The 19,900-nt window shown below is 37.3% G+C and overlaps 1 protein-coding gene and 1 long non-coding RNA gene across 3 annotated transcripts in view; one reads left to right on the top strand and one right to left on the bottom strand.

The window, feature by feature from the left end:
- Nucleotides 1-6,808: 6,808 nt before the first annotated feature.
- Nucleotides 6,809-19,900, top strand: part of LOC145664539 (uncharacterized) — a 90,412-nt gene continuing 77,320 nt past the window's right edge. Inside the window, exon 1 of one of the 2 annotated variants that reach the window (XM_081731298.1) lies at nt 6,809-7,513. In XM_081731298.1, coding sequence (XP_081587424.1) covers nt 7,414-7,513 — 100 coding nt within the window. In that variant the 5' untranslated portion in view covers nt 6,809-7,413. Of the gene's footprint in view, nt 7,514-11,598; nt 12,116-19,900 lie in introns of those variants that run through there. The other variant, XM_081731299.1, reaches the window with a different exon arrangement.
- Nucleotides 10,418-19,361, bottom strand: LOC145664540 (uncharacterized). Its single transcript, XR_014127463.1, has 2 exons — nt 18,920-19,361; nt 10,418-11,604 (listed from the first exon to the last, which is right to left on the bottom strand). It is a non-coding gene; the product is annotated as an uncharacterized LOC145664540 (long non-coding RNA).

The raw sequence follows: 19,900 nt of genomic DNA, 5'->3' as shown, positions 1-19,900 counted from the left end.
TTATTGAAGTTCAAATATTTTGTATAGTCTAACCTTGAATAATTCGAATAAAAGAACTGGCAGTCGGGCATCGTATATTGACAAAGAAACTCATTTAGTAGCAATCTCTGTTAGCTGTGAATGATTTGGTGGACACGACATATAGCCGAATTTAAGATCGTAATGACTTGTTTAAATATTTTATCTACTTGCTTTTTGATTAAAATTTCAAGACAGACTTTGCGCCATGGTCTCTATATCAATAGTCATCTTGCATCATGGCTCTTTTCTGGTGTATATTGGTTAGTGAGGTGTTTACCTCTCCAAAAGGATACAAAAATAGTTTATACCTTATTCCACCAACATTAAATGCAGATGTTTCTTTCTTCGATTCCATTCTTAGCTTTATCTGAATATGTAAACACATTTTTTTTTTAAGTCTCGAACAGTGAAAAGTAAAGTGCAAAATATCTAACTAACTAAAATTAACTCGATGGCCTACGAAACACGGAGATTTGATGCTGTATTTACAAACATTCTCCATTGATTTCTGTCCTAAGCAAATTGGATTCAATTTATATTTTGTAGACTTTCCTACTTATACTAAGATCTATCTCAATATTGACCTTCCATTTGCACCTAGGCCTTCAATGATAAAAGTGCAACACATTTCAAAATACTAAAACAAGGACTATGAAAGTGTTATCTATTTAATAACACAATTTGTTTAGAACAATTATGACGTAAACACAAGTCATTTTTATCATATGAATACTAACTAAAAATGTCTCTATGACCCATGGAACACGAAGGTTCAATACCATGTTCACGAAAGCTCTCCTTAGCCAACTAGATCCAGTTTGTACATTGTATTCCTATTTCTGCGAGATCCATCTTAATATTGTCCTCTTACCTGAGCTAGGTCTTCCTAATGGTCGTTTTCCGATTGGTTTTTCAGTTAAGACTTTGATAGCGTTCCTACTTTCTTCCATCCTGGCTACATGAGCTGTCCACCTGAACCTCCTAGATTAGATGACCCTAACATTGTTTGGTAAAACCGTATAAATTATGTAGTTCCTCGTTATGAAGTTTCCGCCATTCCCCATTCCCGTTTCTCTTAGGTCCGAATATTCGTCTCAGGATATTATTCTCAAATACTTTCAGCCTACGTTCTTCCCTCAGAGTAAGCGACCATGTTTCACAACCTACAGAAGCACATGAATACTAATAATTTAATAACACGAGCTTAAATAACAAATAAAACATAAAAACATTATTTACAAATGGTGGCTACAGACATTTATTTTTCGTATTTTGTAATACTTTGTGAAAATATTTTCTGGACATGTAATGTGAAAATATTTTCTGGGCGTGTCAATTATGAAACATAAAATTAATTAATGAAGAATATCTTTCGCCATAAAACCATCTTATAATTTAGTACAGTGTTACTTTAGATGATGAATTGAAATTACTTCTGCGTCTTTAAAAAATAAAGGAAATAAAAGAAAATGGAACTTGTAGTTGTTTCATTTGTGTGGAACGTTAAGAATTCTGGAAAGTATTGTGTTCTAGCTTGGTGTTGCAATCTTTTAATTGTCGAGTTGATAAATAAATATTATTTTCAACCCAAATGTATATTTAATTTCTTTTACTTTAGAATAGATAAAACTATTCAACTCTTTTAGAATAAATATACGAGAAAGATGTTCATTATAAAAATAAGTCATCAAATTTGTTATTTCAACTATCAATGAGAGCACTTGTTTCAGCAGCGTTAACAAATCATACTAATACAGTTTTAAGTCGCTAGATGGAAACACTGTGCTCAATAAACACAAATCTTTCCTACTATATATAATTTAATTTACTTTGGGGTAGAGGTTGGTTATTAGAAAATCATCTATAATTTAAGTGCAATTAATGCATCATTGAAGGTAACAATAACAATGATACTAAGGGCGGCTCATAATTTGTATTTTATATCACTATGTTAGCTATATCCATTTAATTGGTCAATTTAATGCTTTATTGAAGAATTACGTTTTAGCATGTGTTCTAACCGTTAAAGTAAAATTTTGCGCTAATATTGTTACTTTATTGATAACGATTATGTCCTAAGGCTAGAGGAGACGGTGATTAGAAATGTCAATGAAGAAATTGGTGGAATGATAAAAATGGGAGAAACGGGAGGATCCAGAGGAAATCCACACAACAATGTTGTAATTCAAAGCCTACTTGGCATGATCTGGGATTGAACCGGTAACCCCACGCACCAGAGGTGAGCCCTATACTGAGCCACCGCGGCCATTAGCAGAAAGTGGCAAGTCTTAACTTTGGCCGTTTCATTCATTTTTTTCGATTCTTCGATTCAATGATTTGTTCTTTCCGTTCCGCACAATTTTACAAAAATGAGTCAAAACTTCTCTAACCTTATTAAGCTAATAAGTTCCTACTCCTACCCTACTTATCACTATCTTGCTCTACCCTACTCTACTACACTATATTATTTTAAAGCGGTCTTACTTATCGATGCGCAGATGGAGCATCGGAACCGAAAGAACAAATCACTGAATCGAAGAATTGAAATAAATGAACGAAATGGCCAAAGTAAAAACCTCCCCACAAATTAAAGTGCAAATATAATGTACATTGATTGGTGTTTCTTGTGTATAAAAAAACACGCAAACAGTGATATTAGATTAAAAACTATCGCACTTAAGCTCTATCTTATGCAGTCGTTTGCACGTGTACTTTCAGTCTACAATATAGTAATCACACTACAATACAGAGTGTCTCAAAAGTCCCCTGACAAGGGTAACTCTGTTATTATCAGAGTTACAACAAAATATAAGAAGGAAAACGATCTCCAAATATGATATTTTCAATCTAAAGTAAAGGATTTTTTTTTTTTTTTTAATCGGATGAGCCGTTTGGGCTGTACGCTCTTTATTCGCCCAATGCTAAATGAAAATGCAACGTTGCCATTTACCTGGATTCACAACATAAGTAAATGAAGTTACTGTTTGAAATGGGAGATGGTCATTGACACGCTAGCGTAAAAGACAGTAACTTCGTTCACTTATGTTGTGGGTCCAGGTAAATGGCAACTTTGCATTTTCATTTAACGTTGGGCGAATAAAGAGTGTACAGCCCAAACGGCTCGCCCGATTAAAAAAAAAAGAAAAAGAAAAATCTTTCACTTTAGATTGAAAACATCATATCTATTTGGAGACGGGTTTTCTTCTTACGTTTTGTTGTAACTCTGATAATAACAGAGTTACCTATGTGAGAGGACTTTTGAGACACTCTGTATAAGCAACCAAAATTTGGGAGAAAAAAGGTGTTAAAAAGGTAACAAATAAACACTCATTTATGCAGTAAGATTGAATTTTGAATACTAAACAATTCGTTGACAATAGAAAATGTTTTTAAGCAAATACATGTTTCTAGATTCTGTAAATGAAATTAGCTACCTTAGGAATAACACCTGTTCTAAGCTCTTCACTGCTAAAAAAAGAACAAAAAAACAGGGTAGAACAATTATACTGAGATTGCAAGTGCTAAGTTACTCATAAAAGAATCATGGTAAAGGGGATAACTGTGCTACTTGTTCCGTGCGTTCACAGTGCAACCGACGGGTTCCCGAACACCAAAAAACAAGATTTGCCGTTTTCTGCTCTATGTAAGAAACAATTTTAAAATATAGTAAGTTTGGGTGATTCAGGACAGTCGCCAAATTCGGACTACTAAGCTTATGATAATACTGTTCTTCGCATGTGTAAAGTGAAGACTTGTTCTGACGCCTATTTGAAGCACCGTATCTTCTTGCAGTTCAGTGTTGAGTAGGAAGTGCAAAGAGTGTTATACGTAGTTTCAATAGTGGGGAAAAGAAGAAGAAACAGGAAAGTTCGTGCACGTTTTATGACCTGATGTAACTTTTTAGTGGAATACGTTAAGGTTTTACACAGAAGTAGTTGTCAGCAAATGGTTAAGTAAAATATATATCGAAGCGAAGACCCTACTTTACTCGTTGCATATTGGAAGAATTCTATTACTTTGCGCGCGCCTGCTCAACGCGTGCACAAGTTTACAATGCTCAAAACGGGCGAATCCGGACGTTTTGAGAAGGGTGAATTCGGACACGTTTATTACGTTAAGATGAATCCGAACAATGTAATTAATGAACTAAGAGGATTCAGAACACTCTCTCCTCTCTCGCTTTTCACGTTTATGAGTGTGAAATAGTACGTGAGGTCTATTGCTTTTATCTAGCTTCTATTCAATTTTGCCATAAATGAACGCCGAGGAATCACCAGAAAAAGCTATAAAATTATTTTAGGACCTACCAACACAACTAAATTACAAAATGCTAATCATAAGATGCTAAGAAATTCTACACTACTGAATGGCTACATCATCTAGTATATTCCCATTTGATCCGCAACAAGTTCGGGAACATGAATTTCTTTTGTCGAATGAACATGATCCGCCAGCAGCTGGAAACAATTCCTCTTCTGTGTCATCAGACTTATCCCCAAACACGTCTCAATCGCCTTCAGGATTCTCAGTTAAACAGTTCCTATCTTTTCCTGCTTTTGCTTCTCCCAAACCCACATTCCAAAGGTACGGCATTGCTAAAAGATTAAGTATCACGAAATGCAGTTTGTTTCAAACTGTCTCCTCACACACAAGCGAAAGTATGGATGAAAACAAATGTGGGTTTTGTAGGGAGAATTATCATGCATCATCATCAAGCAAATACGGTTCCTGGGTGTCCTGTACTGTGTGTAAGACTTGGTTTCATAAAAGATGTGTGGGAGGTCATCACCTGTAATTTATTTGTGGCCCATGTGTCTGAATTATCACTAGTGCCTCACGAAACTGGCAGATTTCATTAACGCAAGAAAAATAAATGCTAGTCTCAGAGCACACATACACATTTTACTAATAATATAGTTATTAGCAAAAAAAAAAAAAAAAAAAGAAAAAAAAGAAAAAAAAGAAAAAGAAAGAAAAAAGTAATACAATGTAGTTCTAATGGAAACAAATATGATTATTATGTTTAATGATTAAATGCTATACTGGTAGTTACACTACTTTGCACTTAGCTTACAATTTCAACAGTAATTAGTATAATTGTTATGTTAGTAATTTGTGTGTATTTATCATGTATTTTTATTTATATTCTGTACTTACCATGTTAGAATGTTAGTGTAGCAAGATAGTAAGCAAAAATCATGTATATATCTTCCTTCAAAGTTCAGTGTCCGGAATCGCCAACCTACTGTCATGATTCACCCTTTCAAATTTGCAAATCAAAGATTTTGTAAACTTTCAGAAAATCTTTATTTCTTAACATGCCGTTCCAGGAAAACTTTTTGAGTTGTACATGCACACCAACATATCATTAAATAATACGACGACGTATTGGATATTTTCGTTTAGCGGGGTAGTATAAAAGAAAGAAACATTAGAACTGTTCGGATTCACCCAAACTTACCCTAAAGCATATTAAAGAACAAAATATACAAAAAGCATAATTATGAATAAGTAAGGAAAGCATAGTGTAAATTCTGAATTTCTCTATTAGAGCCTACTGAATATATATATATATATATATATATATATATATATATATATATATATATATATATATATATATATATATATATATCCTAACAGAATACCAGAATACAGTCTTCGCACGGAGATAATACGTTTCATTTTGGACATAAAGAGCTGAACTTGGATTTAAATGGCATCGGAAGTGTCACTGACTCACTGTTCATCTCAGCGACACAGAATACTATGGTTTCGGTACTAATATTGGACATTTTCCATCATTTTTATACCTTTTCTCCCCCTCTCCAACTTGCGGGATTGAATTTGGATTTAAACGGCCTCAGAAGTATCAGTGTTCACCTCAGCGACCCCGTGATTGTGAATGGATTCCACGCAAATATCAGTCATATATATATATGTCTATCTCCTAAATTGCACAGTGAAAGTGAAATGACATAAACCATCCCAGAACCAAGCCTCATCTATGTGGCAAATTCGATCGAGGCAAGTCTCGTGGTTCAAGAGTTATTAAGTTTTATTTATTTTTATGTATCTCACCCTTTCCCCTTCCCTACGTTGTACCGTCATGATAAAAACCTTCCCAAGCGCGAACCTCATCTATCTTGAAAGTTTGAGAGATCGATCGGGTGTTTCAAGAGTTATTTAGTCACAAACATAGTGAGTTTCAATTTTATGATATATATATATATATATATATATATATATATATATATATATATATATATATATATATATATATATATATATATATATATATATATATATATATGGGGCAGGATTTAGAAGATGCACGTGCACCCGTGTTCGTTGTTAATGTATACTATTTAAAATGAGAAGGTAGTAGTTAAAATAGGAACAGCTTCCAAAAGTTTCTACAGTCAGGTTTCCGTTTGGGGCATAAAAGAAAGCGGAGTTTTGCAAAAGCAATAGTTCGTAGATTTTCTAATGGTTGAAGGAAGATTCACCAAGCACAACAGTATTCCTATGCCTAAAGACACCACAAATGCTTAAAGGCATTAATATAATTCAAATTTAATTCAAACCTACCAGAAAATCCTGAATCCTGCCCTATATATATATATATATATATAGTTGCTGTGTTACTTGCACAACGTGATTCGTTCAAGAGATGAAAAAAATCATGTAGAATCCCCAACGTGTTTCAGAGTGTGCGCGTGGCTCGATCCTAATTCTTGTTCCTCCTCTGAAGGCGTTTTTATTTAAATGCGGACAGTGTCTTCTTCTGCCATGTGGGCAACCAGTAGCGGCATTTCTTAGATCGTTTCTTTCCGATAGGGGGAGCTCTTCTCTTTCCCGACGAAAGAAGGCTTCGTGATTACTCGCAAGAATATTTAGAACTAATAATACCCTCCCTTTCAGTTCTTTACATGACTTTTAGCTTCTTTTGAGAAATATAAGTTTCTGGTTTATTTTTAAGTATGCTACTACAAGTATTACGAGGTGTGAGGAACGTACCATGTTTTGTGTTGACATTTGTACTTGGACTCCTATTTGGCGGGAACTAAATAAACATTTGCCAAGAAAAAGGAGAGAGAAAGAGAGAACAAGAAAAGCAAAAAACCGGTTGTTTGGTTGGTGTTTTGTATCCTTTGCGATTTTCTTCGCGCTTGTGCGAAAATATTTCCGAGACTAGCGCGCCACCTTTCAAGTGTAATAGGAATCTTATATAAAAAGTTGCGTTCTGTAAGATAATTATGTTTCATCGTGACTTTCTTAGAAAACTCTCCGATTTATATTTTTGAAGATTTAAGACAAAGAAAAAAAGTTACTATTGTTTCTTAAGAACTTGTTTACTCCGTAAAGTGAGTGTTAGAACTTGATTCCATCATGATTTTCCCCATCAGTATTTGTGAGAAAATGAATTTCTGTGGTTTCATGATGATAACGACCATTCTTACTTGGCAATTAATTGTTGTGGATGCAAGAGGTAAGACATTACATTACTCTAATTATTTTTTTTATGGTGTCACCATTATATTCAGTGGCGTATTCACGGGGAGGGCTTCGCTAACTTTCGGGGGGAGGCTTTGCCTGAAAATGTGAAAATTCTGCAAGATATTTTTTTTACTTTACTATAGTAAGATTTCGGGGGGGGGGCTTAAGCCCGGAAGCCTCCCTCTAAATACGCCACTGATTATATTAGTTATAGACTGATTCTCCAGAAGCGGATCTACATCGGGGCCGGGAGGCCTAGGACTCCCCGCAGTTTTTTGAGTGAAAAAATAATTGAAGCTATTACTTATATATTTTTGAAAGTTTATAGTAAACTGATGATATACATATCATCGTCTGGATCCTGATTGGCCCCTCCAGTGTTTATTTGCTAGATCCGCCTCTGGAGGAAACCGCTGGAACGCCATCAGTTCTGTCCACGTTTATGAAAGTATTCAGGAAATCAAACAATAATGCAAAGGTCTTCTAAGTTGCTATGTTATGTTATATTTGACTTTTACATCCCACGTATATATGTCCTTTAGGCCAGGGTTTCTCAACCTTTTACTCTGACGTACCACCAAGGTATTACCGCCATACGTTGTACGTACCACCCACAGCGGCTCGCGTACTACCAGTGGTACACGTACGACAGGTTGAGAAACTCTGCAGGCAAAAGGAGGCGATTAGAAATGAATGGTGAAGAGCATTAACACTTGTCCCGATTTCCGGGAAATATTCACATCACGCACGATATGGCTTTTTCGGGACTTTACAGTGATCCAACTTTCATATTTATTGATGAAGTTCATTATTATTATTATTATTATTATTATTATTATTATTATTATTATTATTATTATTATTATTATTATTATTATTATTATTATTAACATTAAATTTCCAAATTATTATTACATAGGACTTCAAAATAAGAGACACCGGTAGGCGAACGCAGCGTGCTAAATTCTGCTTTTCTGAGGCTAGGGGAATACTCCCAGTATATACTTTTGGCAAAAAATTTGCAAATTGATTACAATAATTCTGTGTAACTAATGTGACTAATGGATGAACTAGTGGTTAAAGGTATACATAACCTTATATAGTTTATTGATCATGGATCTTCAAATATTTGAAATCTCAATATCGAAACGTTTCAATGGAAAGAGGATTTCTTTTTTTTACACTTCCCCACTTCGACCGCCACGATTTCACACACTGGGCGAGCAGGCATGTACTTGTATCGGTAGGTAATATATAGGCCTATACGGAAAATACAAACTATTTAAATTGGCATAAATTTTTATTAGGTATTAGGTATTCTATTAGGTATTATATGAAGGCCTCATATGAATTAAATTGTCTCACTTCCCTCTTATCAATTAGGTAAAAATGATTCGCTCTTCACTAGATAGACATACCTATAACTATTACATTACTACCTGAAATACCAGTTTCTCGCACGGGGCTTATAAGGTTTATTCAAGATATCATTATTTGAAAGTAAAGAGATGTCTATGGGCTATACGTTACCATCGCTGAAGTCCCCGTTATCCGTAAGACGTTAACGGCTTGATTTCAATGATCGAAGCAGGTTGAGATAATCAATTTAGGTATATATTACCCCCCCCCCAAAATATTATAAAATAAAAAAATAAAATAAAAAATATAGTAAATAAGCTATATAGCCCATTAAAAGTTGCCGTTACTCGTTACACTGTTAACAGATGGACCGAATTAAAGATTTGCATCAAGATAATTGCTGTAGTTGTCTGTTGCAAAAATAAGAGTTAAAAAAATTCGCTTACATAACTTATATCTATAGGTATAGGATATGGGCAATAGATAACCTCCATTGAAGAAGCGCCGTAGAAGTTATCTATTGATATGTTAACGGAGTGACACCACTAATAAACACAGTCAAAATAATCGCTCTAGCTATCTATTAAAAAAAACGAATTTAAATAAAATCACTTACATGTATGGGATATAGATAGCCAGCTTTAGAGTCGCCGATATTCGTTAGGTTGTTAACGCATTGACTCCGCTAACGATAATCTATTGCAAAGAAAAAATAATAATAATTCATACCCGTTCAGAAGTTATCGTGTAGAACAATAGACAGATGTATACTAATAACGTACCTTAGAAGTTTCATCGCAAGCAAGCCTTCGCCGTTGCCCCCTGTCAATGTTAGTGAAATGTATGAATAACGAAGAGAAACTCAACGTTGCTACCTCTGTCAATATATAGAAATAAATAAGTAAATAAACTCTGGTAAAGACAGTAAAAAAGGATCGTGCGAGATAAAGGTGTGGAAAATGGATAGCCATCGTTAAAGTCCCAGTTATCCCTTATAATATGTTTAATATGTTACTAATAATATGATACTAATTATGTTACTGAATGTAGCAACAATAAACTGTCACGTTAAGTAGTCAGAATTTTAATAAAATGACAAGTGTCATATATTTGTGGTATTTATTAAAACCGTCACCATAAATGTAAACGATATAGATACAAACAATATTTACAATATCATGATGTGAAATATAAGTAGTACGATGGTAGGGTCTATCAAGGAGAAATCCCTGATACTCTCGTGTGTTTATAATGTCTTGTAGTCCTCCCCTCACGACATTTATGTCATGTAAAAGTTCATCAGCGCAAAGCTCATACTCACAAACACAGGCCTTCCATCACCGCTGTCAGTCCTGGGTGGTTCCTCTGGACGCAGAATAATTGTACCATACCACACTCTTAGCAGGTGTAGGTCGAATGATGATAATTTTTAAAAATGCCTGGTTTTATAGTATCACTAAAAACTGTTTTAGTTTTAACAAGGCACTGTTTATTCTGGAAAATATGTTTTTTTCAATTTAAAATAGACACCTTGAAGATTTTAACTAATATGTTTTGGACACCATCACCTTGAATAAGCTTGATATTATCACTTTGAAGGTTTTTATGTTTTGATGCCACTGAAAAATCCGTTTGCGTAGGACGTGTTGTTTTTCGTGGTTGTATCGTATTGTTAATCTTGATAGAATTTTCACAAGGAGAAATCACGATGTATATTAGTGTTTAATAATTTTAAACTTTTCATCGTTTGATGATTTTGGGAATATAATAATCCCCCTTTTAATAAAGTACAATGGTCAACTGTTCATGAGAACCAGTGACATGGAATCCCTTAAAATTTTTCATCGTTTGACTTTTATAACCATGAGGCTGGTGCACAAAAGAAAGAAACAAAAACACTAGAGGAAGGAGGCACTAGTAAACACACACACGAGAAAAAAAATCACTAAAACTGCTGGATCCGTGTAGATGTCGAGCGTGATCCCAATAGTGTATCCGGGAAGGCTGGAACTCGGGAAATCCTGATCGTGGTGGTGCAGCACGTCGAGAGTCAAGGGCTATCTCCTGGAAGTCTGCTATCTGGAAGGCTTGATCCTTGAGCCAGAATGGACAGCATCTTGTGGTCTGGAAGTCGAGAGGTCCATCATCCAGAAAAGGAAACTGCGACTTGGTAGGCATCATCCATGGAAACGGGTAGCAAGATGATGGGTAGCCCAGGTGCGTTTGTGAAAATAGGCCGGATGCGGAAAAGAAATTACATGACAGGAGGCACTGAATTACTTGTTAAAGACCATTGTGAAAACCTATTTTTTTTTTAAAGGACTAAAAGAAAGAAAAGAGGGAGAAGAGATAATTGCAAAAGTAACGTACAAGGAACAAAAGGGATAACGTAAAAATATGTATAATGGCGAACTGTAATGAAGAAGGCACCTGATCAATCTTTAGGGAGATACGGAGATTCCGGGGTGTGTGACGTTATTGGTATGAAAAAGAGGAAGATAGATTGGGTTCGGAGCAGCGGGAGGTGTGTAAGATACGGTGTAAGTGTGGCTGGTAGGCGTTGGGTGGGTAAAGGAGCGACGAAATTTATGAGTTAAAAAAAACTTGATGTAAAAGAAGCCACCAATGATAAAGAAGAGAAAGATGAGGGGGATTGCAATGTATAAAGATATGGGAATAAAGTCGCCAGCTGCAACACCGGGTATAACCAGAAAGAAGAGGATGCTAAAAGAAAAGAGAGAAAAAAAAATTGTAAGAGACGAGCCCCTTATTTTATTTTTATTTATTTATTTATTTATTGATTTTTTTTTATGATCATGTTTACTATTACTGTGTGTGCTGTGTACGGAAGTATGGTCGTGGATAGCGAAAGATTCCGTTATAGTAGAAGAAGTATAGAAATGAAGAGTGAATTTGCCATTAAGTAGGACAGAAGGAAAATATATATATATATATATATATTAGTGAGACGTAGTTTATTCCTGGCCAAGGTACCGTAAGTTGACCTGGAAGACAAATGATTCGGGAGAAACTGCATGAGGTTGCCAGTCGTGAGCAAAAGGAGCTTGTATACGGGTGTTAAGAAAAAAAAATGGAGACGCGAGTAGCAATGGCAATTAATGTGTGCCGTCCGCGAATGTGTGGTGGTGGGTTTGTGTTTTATTAACATCATAATGAGAGGATTTGTTAAGATATCTAGAACGAGGAATGCAAATGGCGGAGGACAGGGTACGAGGTAAGTACCAAAAAGTTGTTTGATTTAGTTTTCAGATTGTCTTTTTTCTTTTTTTTTTTTTTAGGAAGAGATGCGGAAGGAGAGTTAACGTGAGTTAAGGGGAATTAGTTCGGGTGGCTGAGTTGTGGTAGGTGTTAAAGGTAACTGGTGTGTACGACGATGTAAAATATAGATGAAGAGGGTATTCATCATAGAGAGGGAAAACAGGATGAGAGAGAAGGAGATAGAGATGGTGGGATAGTCGTCCGTGGGAAGCCAGGAAAGCCAAGTTGGCGGTTTATAGGAAGAATTGGTAGCTGTGATTGGTGTTATGCGGTGGCTAAAATTAAGGGGAAGATTTTGAAGGGAGTTATAAGGGAGAATCCTATCAGCGGGTAAGAGGAGTAAATCGGAATCAATGATATGGATATGATGAAGGACTAAATGGACAGGAATGATTGTGGTCGGAAGACAGAAATGAGAGCGGGGTATGAGTTCGATAATTCCTGAATGGAGGCTTGTGTCACAGGGTAAAGTAACACGGAGATTTAAAGAATTATTAATGTATAATGGCGTGGCAGTGCCATTAAGGAAAAGATGATGAAGGTTGTTGGGTGGTCGGGTTAAAATAAATTGATGATCGTCTACTTGGGTGATGGTAAACTGTTGTGTGAGGGTGCAGCTGTAAGAACAGGCGTTTTTTAGTAAGCCCGATATATGTTGATATTTCAAAGTGTGTAAACAAGAAGCTATTGTATGATTATAAATAGTAGGGATTTTGCACAAGAAATGTTTAGATGAGAAGGAACAAGATGTAAGATCAGCCGGAGAAAAAGGGATAGCTTGCTTATCCATGAAGACAACAAAATTGGAAGGAAGCTGTAAATAGCAATTTTGTTGAGCTGACGCAACCGGATAGGGAACTAATTTAAATAAACGTGGTAGCGTATGGAGGGGAATAGCAGGGAGTTTTACGTGTAAAATGATATGATCGGGAAAGAAATAGCAAGTGGTAAGGGGTAGGGTGTAAATGATCGGTGCTGTCAAAACGGGATTGACGCGTAAGTTTTTTGAAACCAATTTGAGATTAAAATCATGTAAGTCAGAATGTAACTGATGAACTGGTATGATTTGAGGAGATAACCGGTTTTCTTTACATTGGTCAAAAATGTCGTTAAAATTAATTAAGTAAAGTAACTGACGAAGCATAAGGAGGATCGCTTGGGGAAGGGGAATATAGTCAATGCCATTAACAAACTGTACGCCTTGTGGCATGAACGTGCCTGAAGCTGATACAAATAGGATGGAGAGAATAAACCTGAAAGAAGAGAGAGAAAAAAAGTCACATAATTGTGATATATTGACTGTAATGTATGGGTGTGGGATGAGAGAAAGCATTTCATCCTAGCGACCTTAGTGATATCAAGTGGGGTCGGACCAGCCGTTCCCGAAAAAGGACGCAAGAAGGAAATGAGATGGAAAGTCTTTCCTTACGCGTCTAGGAAAGAAAAATGACGTGAATAATGAATGATGCCGGTATATTGCTTATGGGGAGAAGGAAAAGCGTAGAGTTTGTTATGAGCGTAACTAGGAGTTGTTGCACGGGAGAAATAGTACATGTACAGCGGGTTGCCTAAAACAGGAGACGAAGCATATGCAATAATAATGAACTACCGGAAGAAAAAAAATGCCGCACGGGAGAAATATTGCCTGTAATGTGTGTTGCCTACCTGTATCTGTAATTATGGCATAACGAGAGACAAAGTCGGAAGTTTTGCCAGTGTGGTACTACAGAAAGGGATCATGTTTCACTAGGAACGTTAAATTAGATAATCAAAACATAACGTGAAATGTAATTGGTAGTTGAGTTTTGAAGTAATGTGTGGTCGGATCCTATTTAGAGGTACTGAGGAAGCGCTTGTACTTATACTCAAATTCGGGGTCTGGGTTTGTAGGTGGGATGTACAGTTTCAAACGGGTCTTAGCAATGACCGTTGGCTTCCCATCAATATCTAGAAGATACTCATCAGCCGAGACATTCGAAATCACTTTGTAGGGTCCCTTATAAAGACGGGATAATGGCTTACAAGTGTTAGGTTTTGTTGAGGTATCTAAGACCATAACTAAACTGTCAGGGAAGAACTGTGTTGGATTTTTGACCTTCTCAATGCGCTTCTTCAGATCAGTGAAAACTTGGTGTTTTCGAAATTCAACGAGGTCCCTCATTTCTTTGAGTGCAAGTAGGCGATCATTAGTATTCAAAGTTTCTTGTTGAACATGTAGCAAATTGTCTAATGGTAAGGTGGGATGAACGCCATAGAGGAGAAAATGAGGAGAGAGACCAATGGAAGTTAAGGGTGATTTATTCAGAGCCGCAGTGGCATGCGCAAGGAAGCGAGGCCAAAATTTCTGGTTGTCTTGGCACAGAAATTTGAGACTCGTTTGCAAGGAGCCTAATCTTTGTTCGACTGTGCCTAGAGAACGATGTTGATAGGGTAGGCCGTACTTAACTGTTATGTTAAGAGACTTGAGAAAGTTTAACGATACGGTAGCCCGGTGTGAACTCTGAAGATCTAAGTAGATTGTGCGAGGAGTATTATATGGAAGAATGATATGGTTTGTGATGAAATTGATGAAGTTGTCGCTGTTTGGAGTTGTTATGGGATGAGTAATGGTGAATCCAGTACAGTGGTCCGTAGCTGCATAAAAGTATTGGAAACCTTCTGGATCGCTGGGTATTAGCTTGCCTGCTAGGTCCAAAGAAAAGGTTTCAAATAGGCCTGACTGAGGAAAACGCTGAATTGTGGGGTTATTAGGCATGTAATTGCGTTTAAAGATGGCGCAGCCTTTACATGATTTAAGTTTCTGAGCTAGCCATGATTTTAGGCGCGGAAAGAAATACTTGTATCGCAACATCCAATACATCTTGGTAAAACCTATGTGAGTCATTGAGTCATGATACTCATCGAATAAAGCTGGTTTAAGACTATCGGGTACGCAGAGCAGTAATCGAGAGTTAGGTACTCGGTACAGTTTTTTGTAAAGTATGCCTTTCTGAATAACGTATTGTTTGTTGAGACGTTGGAATGAAGGATCTGTCTCGTCTCGTTTGTTAAGAGTCTCGATAATTTTGGAGAAGAATTTATCTTCACCCTGTAGGCGAGATAGATCCAAGTTGTTATCGATAGTTAGAAGTACAGAATCAGGCACAACTTCATTGTCCATGTCTATCGTGTCTTGCGTAAGAGGAGCAGGATGCCTACTAAGATAATCAGCTATGGGGTTGTGATGGCTTTTTGCATGTTTGATTGTAAAGTCAAATGTATTAATGTAGTTTAACCATCTCAAAATTTTTGGGGATGGAACAATTGTTTTCCGAACGGCAAGAAGAGAAATATTGTCAGTAACTAGGGTGAAATGGTGGCCTAACAAATATTTTTCTAATTTCCGAAGAGAAAAGTACACTGCATATAATTCTTGATGGAAGATGGGAAGGGGGGAAACGGTTTTGGGATGTCTGGAAGAGACATAGCAAACAGGTTGCACAACGTTAGTAGTGAGATCTTTCTGTAATAACACCGCCCCGACGCCTACTGATGCGGCGTCTGTCATGAGAATGTGGTGTGTATTGCGGGTTGAATATAGAGCAAGTACGGGGGGTGAGGTTAGAAGTTTCTGCATTGTTTCAAACGCTTGAACGCGCTCAGGAGTCCAGATGAGCTTTTTAGGATTGTTTGACAGAGCCTGATAAAGGGGTGCAAGAATGATGGAAAAATTTTTGAAAAAACGTCGGAAAAAATTTGCACTGGCTAACCAGCTTTTGAGGCTTTTGAGAGTGGCCGGTCTGGGTGCCTGAGCTAAAGCCGAAATCTTATCAGGGTCAGGTTGTAGAGTGTGATTGTCAATAATATGGCCTAAACATTTAATTCTTTTTGATCCGAGAACTGATTTTTTAATGTTAAAGAGCAGAGAATGTTTGGCGGCTTGCTGAAAGAAGGCACGAAGCACAATCATCATCTGATCGAATGAATCTGCGTGGACATACATGTCGTCAACGAATGATGTAATATTGTTGGGGAAGATGTCCCTATAAATGGTTTGAAGAGCTTGTTGAAGTAAAATGGAGGCATTTTTGAAACCCTGAGGAACAGATGTCAACTGAAGGTGATTGAAAGGGAGAGAAAGACCCTTAATGGAGAACGCAGTGGCCGGTCTGTCCTTGGGATCTAAGTCTAATTGATAGAAACTGGAGTGTAAATCAAAGGAGTTGAACCAAACTGAGTCAGAAAGAGACTCTAGAACGTCCTGTATATCTTCTAAAGGAGAAGCTATTGTTCTGGAACGGGAGTTAAGGCCCCTGAGATCAAAAACGGCCCTTAGCTCAGTTTTGGAATTTGGTTTTAAAACAAATAATATGTTATTTCTATACTGAGAATCTGATTGTTCAAACACTCCTTGATTAATGAGGCGCAGGACGAGCTCTCTTGCTCGCGGTCTAAGTCTGTGTGGAATGACGAATTGGGGGGACTGAAAGGGAACGTCTGATTCTAAGTCTAACGTGGCCGAAAAGGTGGGTATTTTTGTAAAATCATTGTCGTGCCATTGAAAAAGAAAAGCATATTCAGAAAGTAGCGCCTTCATTTGAGCAGTTTGATGTTCGTTCATGTCAGGGGAAAAGTGAAATTTGTTAATGTCAATGAGATGACCGATTTCTTTAAGGCGTTGTGCTTTGTGTCGTGAAGCGTCCTCGTCCGTGGGAAAATGAACCTGTCTGATGGTGTAAGCGTTAGTGTTTTGTTCCGGTGGTGAAAATATAGAACCAATAACAATGGGAGTATTGGCCTTTATAATCTGGGGACGAGACGAGACGTTTGCAAGTGGCAAAACAAGGTTATCTATGGAAACAACAGCATGCGTCATATAACAGTTACTTAAGTTTCGTAAGATAGGAGTATGTAGCCGGAAGGATGTATTTGGAAAGTGACCGTTAACCTTGAGAGGAACTGCTTTAGCTGAACGGGGTGGTATGACAAGTCTCCTACGTGCTTGAAAAACAATGTGAGGAGTGGGATGTTTTTTGAAAAAGTGAGATGTGTTTGTATTAACGCTGTGTATTGCATTATCGGCTGGAGGCATGCGACCTAGATGACGTAAGGATAGGATGCCTTTGTCAAAATCAAGGGTTGCTTGATGGTCTTGAAGAAATTTACTGGAAAGGATAGCAGGAAAGTTTTTGAAAGGAACCAAACGAAAAAGTACAGAGTATTGATGACCATTAAAATTTAAGTTGAGAATGGTAGCACGGGAGAGATGTACCGGAGATGATGAAAGACCATTTAGAACCGTGTGAAGCTTAAAAGTACGAACCGAAGGGTCGAGTTGGTCGGCTGGAAAGAGACTGACTTCAGCACCAGAGTCAAGGCAAAAGAAAACATCCTTGGTCATGCAACGGGCTTTTACGTAAGGTAATTTGCCTTTGAAGTGCAACGGTAATTGGAGGTAATCTGAGGAAGAGGGAGGGGAAGAAGGGGATGAGGGAGAATTAAGCGCGAGGAGACTGGTGCGCTCTCGCGCTAATTTTTGGCGTTTTTTGGTTTATTGGTACGAGAGTTTGTGGAGACAGGGGAAGGGGAGGGGAGTGAGGGTAGGTGGGTAGGGGTAGGATATTGAAAAAAGGGATGATAGAATGGATATGGGGGAATGGGTATGGTTGGCTGTTGTGTAGTATAGACGTTTTGGGGTTGGGAAGAATGCTTATTAAAACGCTTATTGTTCTTGCCTTTACGAGAGTCGTTATTGTGATCATTTCGTGGAGTGTTACGAGTTGGGGGAGACTGAGGGACAGTTTGACAATGAGAGGAGGCGGTACATTGACAACAATGATATGGGTGTGTGGAGCAATGAGTACACGAGTTAGAAGAAGAAGAGGTCGGATTGGTGGAATGAGAATGTTGGAGACAGGAGGACGGCGGATGGGGTGAGAGGGACCGTGGAAAGGGAAGGGATTTATGGTTAGGAGAGAGGGTGTTGTGATTGTGAGGACTAGGAGAACGAGAACGGGTAGGAGCGAAATGAACAGAGGTAGGTTGAGAATTTGAAAGGGTGTTGAGATGAAGCTGTAACTGTGAAACTTGATGAGTTAGTTCTTGAATGGCGCTAGAAGTTGGGACATCTGAAGTTTGGCGTGAAAAGGAAGAGTCCGTTTCTCGCTTTTGGGCCATGAGCTGAGTGCGTTCTAAGGTTGTAACCTCATCAATAAATGTGGGATAGTCAGATATGGTGCGAGTGCCAAACCAACGTATGTTCTCGGGTGTCATACTCGACACGCATTCTAAAAGAAACTCCTGAAAATCTAATTGCGTGTATGCCTGATCTGCCAGAAATTTCTTTGCGAAAACGTAATGAGAAAGTGGTTCATTAGGGAGTTGAACTCGAGCCCTATACTGATGAATGCGAGATCGTGGAACCTGTTCGTCGCCAAATTGTTTTAGGAATTTTTGTTGGACGGTTGACCAGGGAAGGGTAGAGAGATTTTGGGTGGAGAACCAATGTTGAGCGGGTCCAGAAAGGGACTTTTCGAAAATCTTTATGCATTTTGAGTCATCCCAGTTATTGACCAGTGCGATCTTCAAAAAATTTTGTAAAAATAAATCCGCGCGTTGTTCCTTGGACGCACTGTATATATCGGGAATGATGGAAGAGATACCTGCCGGGGTCTATCAAGGAGAAATCCCTGATACTCTCGTGTGTTTATAATGTCTTGTAGTCCTCCCCTCACGACATTTATGTCATGTAAAAGTTCATCAGCGCAAAGCTCATACTCACAAACACAGGCCTTCCATCACCGCTGTCAGTCCTGGGTGGTTCCTCTGGACGCAGAATAATTGTACCATACCACACTCTTAGCAGGTGTAGGTCGAATGATGATAATTTTTAAAAATGCCTGGTTTTATAGTATCACTAAAAACTGTTTTAGTTTTAACAAGGCACTGTTTATTCTGGAAAATATGTTTTTTTCAATTTAAAATAGACACCTTGAAGATTTTAACTAATATGTTTTGGACACCATCACCTTGAATAAGCTTGATATTATCACTTTGAAGGTTTTTATGTTTTGATGCCACTGAAAAATCCGTTTGCGTAGGACGTGTTGTTTTTCGTGGTTGTATCGTATTGTTAATCTTGATAGAATTTTCACAAGGAGAAATCACGATGTATATTAGTGTTTAATAATTTTAAACTTTTCATCGTTTGATGATTTTGGGAATATAATACTTAAGATGTTAACAGATCAACTCCATTCACAAACTCGGCCGAGATAATCGCCCTAGCTGTCAATTGCAGAAAAACAGAATTCAAGAATTCCTTACATTTATCTGAATAAAATATAACTAACCAACGTTAAAGTCGCCACTAACTTGTTAATGGATTAACTCCATTAATAAATTAGACCGAAATAATCGGTCTAGCTATGTATTGCAAAACTGAGAATTTTAAACAATGATTACACGCATGGAATATAGGCTATAGATAGTCACTGTTAAAGTAGCAGTTATCCTTCAATATGTTAAAAGCTTGACTTCATTAACGAGCTCGACCGAAATAAACACTCTAGCTATCTGTTTCACGAAATAACACAATTCAAAAATTCCCTAGCATACATGGAATATGAACTATAAAATAGCCCTTGTTAAAATCGCCGTTACTCGTTAATTTGTTAATTAATTAGCTCTGACAAATTTGGCCGAGATAATCCCCATATTTAACTATTGCAAAGAACAATTAAAAATTTTGCTTACATGTATG

This window comes from Thermobia domestica, chromosome 11 (genome assembly GCF_964235325.1).
Source record: "Thermobia domestica chromosome 11, izTheDome1.hap1.1, whole genome shotgun sequence".
Lineage (NCBI taxonomy): Eukaryota > Metazoa > Arthropoda > Insecta > Zygentoma > Lepismatidae > Thermobia > Thermobia domestica.
The sequence above is the reverse complement of the archived record's forward strand: the minus strand, read 5'-3'. Positions and strand labels throughout refer to the sequence as shown.